Here is a 14,487-nt window from a genome sequence, read left to right as displayed (position 1 = left end):
AAAAAAGTAAAAAAAGTAAAAAAAGTAAAAAAAGTAAAAAAAGTAAAAAAAAAGTAAAAAAAAGTAAAAAAAAGTAAAAAAAAGTAAAAAAAAGTAAAAAAAAAAGTAAAAAAAAAAAAGTAAAAAAGCCAGTCTCCAGCCCCTGTAAGATTTAATTTTAATATGCTGGTGAGACTCAATTTCACTTTGAATATATTGTATATGCAAATATTTATATAAAGCCTTTGCTGAAAAATAAATATAACATCATATATCACGTTCTCTTCATGTAATGTTAGAATTCTAGTGTTCAGTGAACATAATCAATTCTGTGGAGACATGGTTTATTATTTATAATTATCTCATTCAAGTTTAGATATTCACCATGTTTCTAATTTATGAGACATACTTATTATTAGTGATAAATATAATAGAAAGTTCCTACAGTATGGAGGATACAAAATGTAAGTAACAAGCAGAATTTGCCAGATACATGTTTCCCCTTGCTTTCTTTCCCTTGCTGAGTAAGAGGCAGCCACTATTATGCAAAGTATAATAGTATATTACACAAAGGATACAGGGACTAACCTAAAGGATAATTGAAAACTTGTCTTTCTATACCAACTGTGGTGTTTTTGTTCTTTTAAAAATAATGTTATGGTTATGAAACACTGGTATGTTGTGGACAAGTTTCACAATTTTATTTCAATTTCCACAACATTTGGTATTTCCCCCCCCCCTTTTAGTCCCAGTTCATGATGTTTAGAGAGTACACAAGAATTCTATCATTCGTAAAAAAGTATAGCACTCAGGTTGCAGGGCACAGGTTGACAGCATAATAAATTCCAGAAGTGTTTAAATCCCAGAATGCAAATACAAAGAAATCAAAATGTATTACTTTCACAAGATTTTCACATTTAAACCATTTACCTCATTTTAATCACTGAGGTTAGCTATACTGCAATAACAACATGTAGCAGGACTATCAAAAAGCCAACATTAAACACAAAGGGTATTTAACTCAAGAGGATAATTTGGTGAAATTTAATGGTCTCTGGTACACAGAAGTTAAAGCTCATGATTGCCTCTCTTATCCCTAGTCTTAACCTCTACTGCATTTATGTACATGGGAAAGGCATTAATGTCTGGCAAGAAAACACCTAAAAGAGCTAACGGCCATCTACTGCTGCAAAGGTTCTCAATTTTGGAATATTTGTCACCTAAGTACTCATGTGTAGCAGTTGAAGTAGGACAGGTTTTAGTTCCATAGTTTAACAGATACAGGGCCTGATATTCTTTCCTAAATTAATCCATTAGAAGGCAATCTATTTCTGCACAATTTGGCTGGAGCAAAATATGGCTAGCTTTGTAAAGTCAAACTAGTATATTATGCCAATGTTCTGCACTACCACCACCTCTGTCTCAAGGTAGCCTACCTACAAATATATAAGCAGCAATTTGCAAAATTAGGACCTAAATTTGGGCTCACTGTAATTGAAAAATTTATCTAGGCTTGGGGTTTTCCCCCACTAAAATAATGCTTCCATAGCATTGTGTAAGGCAGTTTTTCAAAATCACAGTTGAGAGTCAGGAAGAAAGATGTGGAATGGGCTGACACCGACTTCCAGATTTCATTAAAAAACAAATGTCTTTTTGCCATATGCAGAAAACTTAAGTTAAACAAGAAGAATTCACAGTAGTAACTCACTGAAGCTGGAGAACTTACACAGCCAAGACCGTCAGACTTTCTGCTGAACTCTGAGTGGTCAAAGGGCATTTGGACTAAACCACAGCAGAATTCAAAGTGTCTGCTTTCAGTGCTGCATCTTCTTTCACCTTACCTGAAATTGCATCAAATCCAGGTTCTGCTATGAAAATATCACGTGCTGGGAAATCAAACGCATCACTGTTAAAGTTTAGATGGCAACTGATAATGGACTCTGGTTGTAATTCAGCAATGGCTTCAATTTGAGCAGGCAAGCACTCCCCTAAGGGGAAGAAAAAATAAATTAGTTATGAGGCTCCCCTGTAAAAAGAAAACCATGGCTTGAAATACCAAGTTACTCTGCCACCTTCTAAAATGGTTCCACAAGGTTAAGATGATCTTAAAATAACTGGGAAGAACAGACAGCTGTCCTGTCTCAGATCTAATCCCAAAGAGACAGTAAATAAAAAGTTTTTTTTTTTTTTTTTTTTTGCAAAGGAATAATTTATTTGCAGGTAATAATGAACCAGAGATAATTTTCTGCTCAGATGTGTCTGTTGAATAACTTGTATGATTCTGGGAGTCTCAATTTATATTTTAGTATCTGGCAAGAAGTTTTTCAGTAGGGTAGTAATTTACATAAGATGCAATAAAACAGCATTTCAACAAATGCTAAGCATTAAAGGGATAACTAAAAGGTGCTGTGATCAAACAAAATACAGTTTATTGATTAGAGAACACAATATGATGTTTTTTATTAATTAAAATCACTTAATATAAAGATAAATTTTTGTAAAAGAATTAAGGATGATAACTAATTTAAGCATGTTGAGTGAAAAATACATCAACTTCAAGAAGGCAATTAGAATTAAACAGAATCAAGCAATCAGTTGATTGCCTATTAGCTGTTTTCTGATGTTATCAAAAAAATGACACTTTCATTATCTGCTGATTTTATTAGTTGCAAAATCATAATAGTATCCCAGTACGCTCTGCAAATTCTGTAGTATGGCCCTGAGATTGTTCCTAGAACTCCTAGGACTTTGGATAGGCACTGGAGATGAACAGAGATCTTGTTACACCAGCTTCACAGGCCCTTTAAAAAAAAAAATTCCCCCCTCAAAAAGCTAAGCATGAATATAGAAATATGCAACAAACAATTAGCATAAAGACTTTTTCATCATACCTTTCAAATTTTTACTTCTTTCCCCAATTGAAACTATTACTTTGGAGGCTGCAACTCCTTGTAAGCTTGTTTTCACTCCACTTACATGCATTGCTGTAGTTTTCTGAGGTATGTTAATCAGTATCTTGGGAGGGGAGAAAAAGGATGAACTATATTGTTACCAATAACTATTTAAACAAACACGAATTAAGGCAAGAACAGATTGTACTGATTCAGATGTACACTCATCCTTTTATGCTTAACAGAGCAGAAGACCCCAAGCTTTTGTATTGCTCTTTATAAGAAATCCTACATTTCTCTGATTTTTACAAATTGCCTTTCAAGGCAATTTAAGCTAATAAGACATTTTTCTATTTCTACCCAATACACATAAATCAGGCTGTTTAATAGGCAAAAACCTCCACCTCTAAATTTAATTTTTAAAGAAGTCTGGTACTTATGTCTGCTGATACAGTGAATTCTGTGTCAACAGCATTACTGCACTGTAGATAAAACAAACAAAACAATTCAAGGAGTTCTGATTGGGGTTGCACAGCACGTACAGTGCAGCACTTTAGAAAGTTCCGGTTGGTCTATCCTGCTGAACTTCATTCACAAAAGTATCTTTACCAAAATTGTTTAGCATCTGGAAACAACTCAGTCAAGCAAAGGGATCAAATGTCTGATATAAGCACAGTATAGGCTAAAAATACAAACTATTAAGCTAAATTATCCTCCCTAACACAGATGATACGAACTATAAACATGATGCATTTGGACACATGTCAAATACTTTCCATTGATTAAACAGGAAACACATTTATGCATTTCTTTTTCCTTTAAAAAACACTGTTTCTAAGTATTTAGAACTAAAAACACAGAATATATTTTTGCTGAGGGTCCCTCTGAAGCAAACAGACTTTAACTGTTCTAGTAGGACTTAACAGTGCCTCACCTCTCTGTACGTCTTAAGTAACCCAGGAATCTCGTAGTAAACAGTGACAACACCAGAATCCCTCGCCACAGCTGCGCCGGTCTTGGGGTCGACTTGGAGAACACTACTCAGCGAGGAGCTCCACGTTCCCGGTAAGCCTGTGAAGACACGCCGTTGCACAGTGCAGAACAGAGTTACGATAACTGAGGCACTTCATTCGCATACTGGTGTGTCTGCGTTTGTACCCATCGCGTGGGCAGCATGGGTTTAACACACACTTTGAAATCCGCAGGTCTCGCTTGACAGAAGGCTGGCAGCCCAACCCCAAACTGACCTGCAGTTCTACTCTTAATAAATAAATAAATAAATAAAAAATGCTAAGCATTAAAAGCAGGGAGTGAGGTTAGGCCTTCCTGATTGTTTCTTTGCATTATTCCCATAAAAACAAGCCTTTCAAACTAACAGAATGGGAATGTTTGAAGTCTGACACTCGTGAATTCAATACAGGCAACATATTGCAGGTACAATTAAAATTAGAGGAGTTGATCAAACCTATTTTTATCATTAACAAGAACACTGACATTTGATTCTGCACAAACATCATAAATTATGCATTTAGTTTTCCTGAGAATGAGAAAGAGTCAGCACTGAAGTGAATTTATATAGCTGCATAAACACAGTGACTGAAGTGCTTCTTACCTTCATGATTTATAAGTGAAGTGCTCAAACACAGGACGTCGCCTACCACCACATCTATGAGTTCAGGAAAGATGGCATGTTGCACAGGGAGCGGGACATAGTCTGCAATTCCGCTGTGTTCTGCATCCCAGACCTTAAGCAAGGTCAAGCCCACATTTACAGTTCGGATTACAAATGTGTTGTTTGTGGCTCCTTTCCCAATCTGTACAAAGTCATCTCTACAGATAAAAAGAAAGGCTTTTATATTAAGCCAAGTTTCTAATGCCTTTATCTCTACCATATATGGTAGGTACAAACTCTGTTTTTAGATCTGTTTTATTCCTCGTTTTTAGTGATGGTAGTCTTCTAATGACGACTGACAGAAATGAAGAAAATATAAAAGTGATTTAGCTGTCATTGAGGCTAATTTCTTTTCTCACACGATTATGCAGATGAAATACTGAGGTCAAAATTGTGCGTTGGACCTATTTCCTAATTTTAATTATTCTAGAATTTTAAAATGAGGTTAAGTCTCTTCTTTCCCCTTTTCTCATGGGGGTAAGAAGCAAAGAAATTAGGACACTAATATGCAGTTTTTCAGCCATAACTTTACAATGGTAAATCACATGTATTTCCACGTTCTGATATTTACCAAAATTCAGTGTTCTCAGACATGCTAACACACAGAGCACGTAAGTACACCTAGCACGGGGACTGCCAAGGTGGTATCCAAGGCAGTACCATACAAAGATACTAGTCAGGGTCTTGACAGCAGTAGAGCTGGATCACCGCAGCACTGCACCTGAGGTTAATGAGCATTGCTTCTCTCTCTGGGGCTAATAATCAGCACATGCTGATGCAGCTCTGTTGTGCCTGGCTGTGAAGACAGGTCAGTGTTCGCTCAAGGACCTTTGCATGCTATAGAAATGCCTGTAGATCATTTAGGCAGAAGAAAGATAGAAAACATTGCATCCAACCCCTTTTCTTTCCTTTAATCCTGATCACTGATGTATAACTACTGGGTGCTCTGTAGAAAACAAAACTATGCTAATAAGTGGAGTTAATGAGTGTTTACAAATGACCATAGAGGATTGTTTTATAATATTTATTATTCCTTGAGGTAAAGCCCAAAAGGCCTTGTGAGGCCTGGCTCTGTTGTGCAAAGGCTGTATGAGCATATCTGAAGACAGTCCCTGATTCAGAAAGTTCACTGTCTTACATAGGACTGGTAAAGTAGGTCAGTGTAACAAAGCACTAGGATAAATGAAGAAAAACGCTAATAAGATCAATTGTTTGTACAGGCCACTGATAGGTGCAAGCTGATGTTTCAGAATCATTTAAAGTAAAAAGGTACCCCAGCAGACCCCACTAAGGACCATGCTTATCTAGACCTATTTTCCTTTTGCTGGAGCATACCAGCTGCTAACTGGAACTCTTCTTTCTGCCACAGTGCCTCTGAAGACCTCAGAGATTAAACCCTCTCTTTATTAATCCTAGTCTAGTCTTTATCTTCCACTGACATATCTCTGTTCCTTTCTGTGATTCAGGTATGTGTATTTGGCCTTTTGTGCTGTGTCTGTAATGAACACCTGTGGTAGATACCTACCTGTTTGTTGCGAAGTTGAGCACAGAATTATGCGAGTGAAAGGTATCTCCAGAGTTATCATGAAAATGGACTGTAAAGGTCAGTGTCACACCCAGCGGGAGAGCCAATAATGCCTCTTTGTTTTGTGTGTGCAGAATAGGACTCATGGAGATTCTTAGGTAGGAGATGGGGTAGACCTGTAGAACATCAGCAGTGAAAAAGAAAAATCAAATTGCTTTTTTTGGTGCATCTATAGAATAGTCATCTAAAAGGACTCTTATGATGCAAATATACAAAGCCATATGACAGCACCAAGACATGAAACTTTTAATATCAGTACATCTATTTCTTTATATTTTTCTCCAATAGTACTGTGAGTTGAAGTGAGCAATAATGATGTAGAACCCATACCAAAGATTTCAGAAATTGCATTATTATCCTGTAAAGTAAAACTGTTAAGACTCCCTGGATGTGCAAGAGAACAAATTGTCTCTAGACTTCCCTCCTAGGAAGTCTTGAAATAAAGAGTTTAATTCATTCCCAAATTACAAGAACAGAAGCGAGTAACTTGCAATGTATATGAGAATAAGGGGATGAAGTCTTTGCCATTTCCCCAGTTCCCAAGCACCAGGTGAAGAAGCCATGAAGATACAGGCAGGTTCGAAAAGCCTTAGGTCTATCTGGGAGAAGGTCTGCCTGGTGGAGGAAACATGACTAAATAGCCACAAAGATGTTCTCTAACGATCCTTGCCAAGAATACAAACTGCTGCCCCTCAGACGGGCTGACAATGGTCTCTGTGACAAGAGGGCTCTGGAGGTGGGAAGGAGCACTACCCACAAACGCTTCCAAGTTCGGTGCTGGTGCTGCTTTTCTGACTCTCAGCCAGGCCTATCCCCCTGCTGCTGCTGGCCGTACGATGCTGCAGCTCAGCTATCCTGAGGCAAGGGCTGAGAGAAAGTAAGTGCATGAGATGAGCAGTCTGGGCTTGCACCTGACAAGTCCTAGTTGGTCAGCAGCCTGCGTCCTGCTGCTTCAGTGCCTCTCCTCAGTCTAGACAGAAGTTAGGGATTTCTCCCTCAACTGCTTTAGAGAAATCTGCCACATTATCCATGCATGCACACACTCACGTTTTTGCAGGAGCATTCCACTGCAGAAAGTTTGTCTAAAGAAAATAACTTCATAACACTTAATCAAGAACAGTACTTACATTTTTAAAATAACTTAGCTAGGTTAACTAGCAAAATTACCAGCAAAAATGAAAGATACATCTGTTCTTTCAGTTGCATCTTTTGGAAAATAAATAATGAAAGGATAAGGAAAGCAAAAACCTTAAATATACAGAGAAAACTATTTTAAAAGAAGCCCTCAAGCTTATATTGTAGGAAAATCCCTTTTTCTGACCTAAGAGGCTCAGCTAAAATGCAAAACTCTATCTCAAAATGTACATGTCAAAACTTAAAAAGGAAAGGACAAATTTGGCCTCAGACAAATAGCATTTCCGGTGAGTCTGGAAAAAAAAAAAGTGGCTAAAATATCAGTATATACAGCTGTCTACACCACAGGCTGGTATAATAAGTTAAAATATCAATGCATGTAGTCATCTGCCCAACTAGTTGAGGTAACAAGCTTACAAAAATGCCATTTCCCTGACAGATTTTTCAAGCTTGCTTTACTTTAAAATCTCAGAAACTGGCCTACAAGGGGCAATTGCTAAATTTCATATTGATGAAAGCAGCTATTTACTCTTAAAACATCTCAGTTTTTAAAGTATTTTTGTTATGAAAATATATATATATTTTAATCGAGTACAGCTGGTAAGGACAAGCGCTTATCTTGCTTCCATGCTAAGCTTTGGCATACTGTCACTCCTCACTTCCACTGTCCTCCTTGCTTACACAAGATAGTCTTTTTCTGAGCAAAGTTGAAGGTCTAAGTGTTAAGTGATGCTGCTGCAGCAGTTTGGTTCTTAATTGTGTACAGTTGTAAATAGATGAAAAAAAGAGCTTAGAAAAGAAAGGACAGTGCGAAGGAGAGAACCTATCTTGGAATGGCACAACAGACTCGAGCTCATGCCCTCTTCTGTCACAAGTTTTTCTCCATGACCTTCACTAAAAATCACTCAAAGTCCCCATGCCTCAGTTCTTCATCCATAAAACGAAGGCAGCAGCAGTCTGTTACCTCACAGGGACACTGAGGTTAAACATGTTATTTGCATACAAGTAGTGCAGTCCTAATAAGCCTAGGAAAACAAACTGGTTGTACAAGATGCTGAACAAAAGAGTTATTTCCTACTACAAAGAGCTCACAGGTTTAAAATCATAGCCTACTGACTCTATAGTTCTATGATACGTTTAGCTTCAGTACCATTATATGCTGACTAACTGTCACTTGAGCCAACTCAAAGTCATTAGTTGCCTTTCACTGGCTGGATCCAGCAGTGAAGAGAAGAAACAAGGTCACCTTTAACAGAGCTGTATGAATTCATTGGCCCCCACCTAACAGCAGGAGTGGTACTAGAAAAACTAAACCACTATTTCTTTCCTCATTCTCCTCCCAGGAGGACGAATCTACATGCTGTCCTACAGACAGAGCTGAACATTGGGGGTGGGGGGAGGGAGCCACTTCTCAGCAATTAAGATTATTAAAATTACAAATAATTTAAAGTCTTATGTTTTAATTAAATATCTTTCTCCACCAGCTGGGACATACCTGAAAGATGCTGACAAAGTAAAAGGGATAAGAGGAGGTGGAATGGTCAGCATCTCAAAGCTCATACTGCAGGATGTAGAAAGTACTTGAGAAGAGGACTTCAGAACAGAAATGAAGGACATATGTCCCTTTAGCATCCTAGATGCCCAACCAGTAAGATGCATTATACTGAGCATGAGGGCCTTTAATTTAATACCAATGCTTTAGGAAGAAAGATGTTTCATTAGCCTGAAACTAAGTTTCTGTTGCTAACTCTTGCTACATCCTTGAAAACGTGGTCGTTTCAAGGAAGTACAGTGTAGCTTAGGCACACAGAACAGTCTTGGAGACGCTTCTTGCCAGCTCACCAAATACTGGGAACAGCAGCTAAGTTATTACATCTGATAGGCTAGATCTTCTCATACAGAAATTCTCTTTACACGTAAAAGCAGAACTGCTGCGAAACAGCAGCAAGAAAATGAAATTTGTGCTGTACAGTTGCATCCCTGATATCTTAAAAATCTAGGTATTACTTATGTGCCTCAAAACTGATGCTGCATTTATACTCATTAATCTAGATGTTTACCTTTTTCACTCTCTGCAAAATGCAGAGGTTATGACAGTAATATCTTTTTTTATTTGAATTTCTGTAGTTATTGGCCTTCTAAGAGATTTTTAGAATAATTTTTTTTTTAAAGCTTTTAAAGCCACATGCACACAAAGGCCTTTTTGCAAGATGTACCACATTTAAGAATCTGATAGGATTCAATCTTTATTTCTATCTAGCTTGTGTACTAAACTTAATATCAGATCTGGGCTTTGAATACAAGTCCTATACTTCACATTTTTCAGAACTGAAGTCTAAAATGCGCAGTTAACATCTCTGGTTGATGCAGTAATAAAGATATATATACTTCTAACACAGAAAACTACATCAGTTCTGACTTCAGCAAAGAAAAAGAGAAAATACTACCTTAACTGCAGCTACAATGGTCTGGTTGATTCCAAATGATTCTTGTGAAATTACTTCAATTGTTGATGATCCTACCAAAGACCCAGAGTTAAGGAAACCTCTCTCATCAATTTTCACAACAGGAACTTTATCTGGTCCATCCAGGACACGGTAACTCAGTGAAGCCACTCTGTCCCTTCAGAAAGAAAAGAACAGGAGACCCCCTTAAACAAGGATATCCATATTTACAGCAATATATTATTCAGATCCATGAAAGTGTGCTATTTGATGTGTGCTTTTTCCAGGCTTTTGCTATAAAAGCTGCAAAGCCTGTCCACTAATCTAAGAAAGAAACATTCAAGTTCTGAGACAAATTTCACTTGGAAGAAGTCTTATCTGGTCTTAGGCATGTATTCAGATCTACTTGCTGCCCACAGCCCTGCAGTGTCAACATTTACTGATGTGAACTTGACTCCCAATACTAATGGATAAGGCTACAGCATATTAGTTTCTGCAAACACTTTCTGTAAACAATATTTAGAGGCATATTAGCCTGCCAGGGTCAATGCTGGTATTAGAGATAAAGTCAGGGACATGATTAAGAAGATCTCATCAGTTTCCTGGAGACAGGTTTGTATGTAAGGTTAATTTCTGGAGTAACTCTCACTGTGGTATTTGCATATTAATAAAGTGAGCAAATACATAACTGTAATTAGTGGGCATTCTGAGTCATTAGCTATTTTTAAGTATCACTTAATACATGTTCTAAAATATCTCTAAATCCCTCCTGCTCCACCCTCTCCATTCAGGTGAGGATACTCCATTTCCATCCTAGGAAGCATAGCGTGCAAGTTATATTTCAGTTCCCCTTTTCTTGGCAATAATGCAGGTTGTTTTGGTGTCATACTTCAGATACTGGGGCTGCAACAGTGGATAGTGGAAATACCGAACAGAAAGAAATACACAAACTGGTCTCCAGCAACTTAACCATGAGCTTATCAGAATAATTGTTGGCATCACCTCTGAAGAGATAGCAGTTAGCAAAAACATTAGCAAGTAACTATGAATGACAGGGCTCCCATATCTCTTTTTCAAAAGCAGGCATGGAGTCATGTGGTCACTTGAGTTCCAGTGAAACTCTAACTTCTCCCTCCCCTTAAAAAGCAAAAGCATCTGACCTCTCTCTCTGCAGTGAATGTCCTATTGACTTTATCTGCCCATTCTTATGCTAGAAAAAACAAATATCAATCAAGCCCAAAACAAGTCTGAAATGTTACCCTTTGAAAACCGACTATATATAAACAGCATCTCATTTGGAAAGGACACTTTCTTCTCCAAAGCCTCCGTCATAGCCTCTGTGCAAGAAGTACAGAGACCCATTTTCCATAAAGCTTTGATCACCCATAAAAAAAATCCAGTGGAAGTGGGCTACTGCTTTTAGGGGATTGGTATCTTTTAAAATAAGGATCTAAAAGTTCCAACTATTGCATTTGCTAGCTACAGTCTGACCAACACAAGATTAGACAGAGACTAAGCGTAGGGATAACATACTACTAATCACATGGTAAGTTGTGCATTGAATGGATGTTCTGTGATATTCTTTTTAAAAGACTGAAACAACAAAAGTTATTTTAAGCACAGAATTATGTTTTACAGTTTCAATAAACAGCTGACACAAATCACAGTGTGAAAAATTATCACTAACCTGTTTGTCTGAAGTTTAATAAAGGAGTTTGGTGACATTAAGATCTGCTCTGCTTCTATTTCTGGAGTAACTAGGTGAAGTTTTTCAAATACCTGGAAAATAAAAGTCACTTTAGCCTAGCACTGTGTGCAGCAAGTAATTTAATTCCATTTATTTTGCCTTCAAAACTAAAAAACCCCAAGTTCAAATAAAACTAAAAAAACAACATAATGTAATCAGAAGATTCATTTCAGAAGCTAACTGCTGATCCAAAACCCTCACCTAGACATATAAATTGAGCCCCATATACAAGTAGTATTAAACGTGCATGGGAAACTACAGCACCAAAATTCTGGAATAGCTCTAACTCCTCACCTGCAGCACACAAGTCATTTCAATCTCAGCAGGAGTGGTCCACTCCCAAAACTAACTGCTGAATGTTCATTCAGATGCCACACCAGTGTGTAGCTGTTCAGTGGCAAGACTGGCCAACACTTGCGGATCTTGAAGGTTTCCAAATAGTGGGAAAAACATTATACCAACAAGAGTAGTAGCGCAACAAGATGGATCAAGGCCAGAATGACACCTTTGCATTTCAAATCCCTGCTCTTCAGACTTTAATTCAGCTCTGAAATAGATATTTAAAAAGACATGTGAAGAACACCACTATACCTGAATTTGGATTTCATCTGACAGTTCTCTTGCCATGTTGTAAAATTGGTCAGCTGCAGGATCAAGGACCTTCACAACAACTTTCAAGCCTGTTCTTCCCTTTACTCTGCCATAAACATCCATTGCAAAGTTATATTTTGCCGGAAGTTGAAAAGAAGCCTTGGACAGGAGAAAACGATTAAAATTTTGCTCATGGAAAGAGTTAGAACTGATAGGGAGGAAACGCCACACCCAGCATCAACAATGGTTCTTTGAATTTGAGTAAGTGGAAGCAACAATATTTTCTCAATTCCCATTATGCAGCAGTTTCCTTTTCCTGGGGTATACACACAAAGCATTTACCTCATTGTGTCTTGTCTTGACATCCAAAGTATCTCTCTTTGTGACAGACCAGTGAAATGTTAATCCTGGTACTGCATTGCCAAATGAAAAAGGAGTCTGACTACTGGTGATGCCCATCACATAAACTGGCATCTGGAAACAGAGAAAACAACTTTCTTAGGTAATTCTGGGACATACACTAGTTAAATGTGCACAGAGCAAATATAATTAAATTTAATTCAGCAAGACAATTGAAAAAAGATTACCAATCAAGAGACAGTACTTCGTATGAAGAAAATGGCTTGGCTACTGTATATTTTGCAAAGGTATACCAGACAGAAGACTCAAACAAGCATCACCTAGTATAAGGTGAGTTTTGATTCATTCCCAGTTGATACACACTCAAAAAACAAGTGCCAATTTTCATGAAGAAAATTATTAGTTCTATAATCCATTTATAGTACCAAATCAGTTCATCTCAGAAAATATTAAAACACATAACATAACTATGTCTTTTCCTAGATGATCTCCCCGATTAACTCTTTGGACATCAATTTCCCCTCCATCCCTCAGACAATGTAATATAAGAGCACAAAAAAGGGATTTTTTCTTTTTCCTCTCCCTGATGCAATTCATTCACCTGAGATTACAGCTAGAATCACTGGCCATCTGAAGAAGCCTCCAGATAATGGGATGAGTAACTCATAGGGGAAATACAGGGTCTGAAAACAACTTATTGAAAGATAATTTGAATAACAACTGTACTAGATATAACAAAAATTTGTAGATTTTTAACACAGAAGGGAGGAAAGCCTCCACTGAAAATGAAGTGAAGATGAGAGAAGCTTTTTTCACATTTAAAGATTCCCTGCTGGTCATACAAACATGCTTCTTCAGCAGGTCTTGCATTTCTGAAAATCAGTCTGGTATACAAGGTAAACTTATCCTGATTTCAGTTTTCCTCAATATGTCCAACTGAGAGCACATTCATCCCTGTAGCAGTGATACCCCTCAGCCTGGGAGGCCTGCCAGCTGGGGCAGTATTATCATCAGAAGATGCAATAGGAATGGTCACAACTTACAGGTCGGAATTTTAAGGCAATGAAAGGTAATCACAAATCAACTAACCTGTGTACCGGTTTTCATTCGTGTAATTGGTGCACGAATTCTAACAGCTGTCAGCTGTACTACTTCAACTTCCACTTTGTCCTAAGAAGGATGGAAGGATGACATTGTAAGCATTTGTTAAACGTGAACCAGGTTTTGCTTTCAGAATCTATTTGTTATTTTGTCATCAACTGATCACTATTTTGTCATGTGATTTGCATGTGACTTATCACAGAAAAATACAGTTCTACTGAATTATGTCCATCTGTAAGTATTAAACTACAGAATAATTAACTTCTTCATAAAGTCACAGGCAAATGCCTAAAAATGCCACCTAAGTAAAAAACAAATAGCTCTGCTCAAAATTACTGACATGATGAATGATGGAGCTGAGAGGTGAAAGCAGGGGACAAGATCATAGGGTCCCTAAGAAAAGGGGAATGAATAATTCCAGAGAGTAAAGGAAGACATCAAGAGAATTAGAAGGAAATGAGAACAGTAAACGGGAAAGGGGGCAATGTATATTGCCGAGGGAAGGGCAGACCTAGCCCTCATTAGGCAGTAGGTTTAGTGCCTTTTTTTGTTTTCTTCAATTTAAATATAATCTTTCTTCTTGATCTGTCATCATCTTCTAAGCAGCAAAGCTCAGTGGTGTGCAGTAGTTGTCCTTTCCTGACTTCAAACGAAGAACTTTGGCCCAGATTCTGTTGTTCCGAGTCTCATGCAAGTCCCAGTAATTTGCGCTTCCTACAGGTCTGCTCCACAGCTCCCAAACATTGCTAGTAGGAAAATCTATGAGATGGTGGAGTTCAGGATCCTGCGAGGAGGAGCCAGGGCACTAAGTAGGATTGCAACCCTGGACTTCAGGAGAGCAAACCTTGGCCTCTTCGGGGACCTACTTGGAGGAATCCCATGGGTTACAGCCCTAGAAGGAAGGGGTGTTCAAGAGAGCTGGTTAATATTCAAACATCACCTCCTCCAGGCTCAAGAGTGGTGCATCCCTATGAGTAGGAAGT

General features: G+C 37.9%; 1 protein-coding gene across 1 annotated transcript in view; it reads right to left on the bottom strand.

The window, feature by feature from the left end:
* Positions 1–14,487, bottom strand: part of NUP210 (nucleoporin 210) — a 56,919-nt gene that overhangs the window by 5,431 nt on the left and 37,001 nt on the right. Inside the window, exons 23-32 of the mRNA XM_026066398.1 lie at positions 13,493–13,573; positions 12,386–12,517; positions 12,044–12,202; positions 11,393–11,484; positions 9,709–9,883; positions 6,068–6,243; positions 4,483–4,700; positions 3,805–3,941; positions 2,871–2,994; positions 1,821–1,967 (exon numbers count right to left, since the gene is read on the bottom strand). Of these exons, the coding sequence (XP_025922183.1) occupies positions 1,821–1,967; positions 2,871–2,994; positions 3,805–3,941; positions 4,483–4,700; positions 6,068–6,243; positions 9,709–9,883; positions 11,393–11,484; positions 12,044–12,202; positions 12,386–12,517; positions 13,493–13,573 (1,441 nt within the window). The remainder of the gene's footprint in view (positions 1–1,820; positions 1,968–2,870; positions 2,995–3,804; positions 3,942–4,482; positions 4,701–6,067; positions 6,244–9,708; positions 9,884–11,392; positions 11,485–12,043; positions 12,203–12,385; positions 12,518–13,492; positions 13,574–14,487) is intronic.

The sequence above is a fragment of the Apteryx rowi genome, unplaced genomic scaffold (genome assembly GCF_003343035.1).
Source record: "Apteryx rowi isolate R43461 unplaced genomic scaffold, aptRow1 scaffold_240, whole genome shotgun sequence".
NCBI lineage: Eukaryota > Metazoa > Chordata > Aves > Apterygiformes > Apterygidae > Apteryx > Apteryx rowi.
Note: the sequence above shows the minus strand (reverse complement) of the source record. Positions and strands in the feature narration are given on the sequence as shown.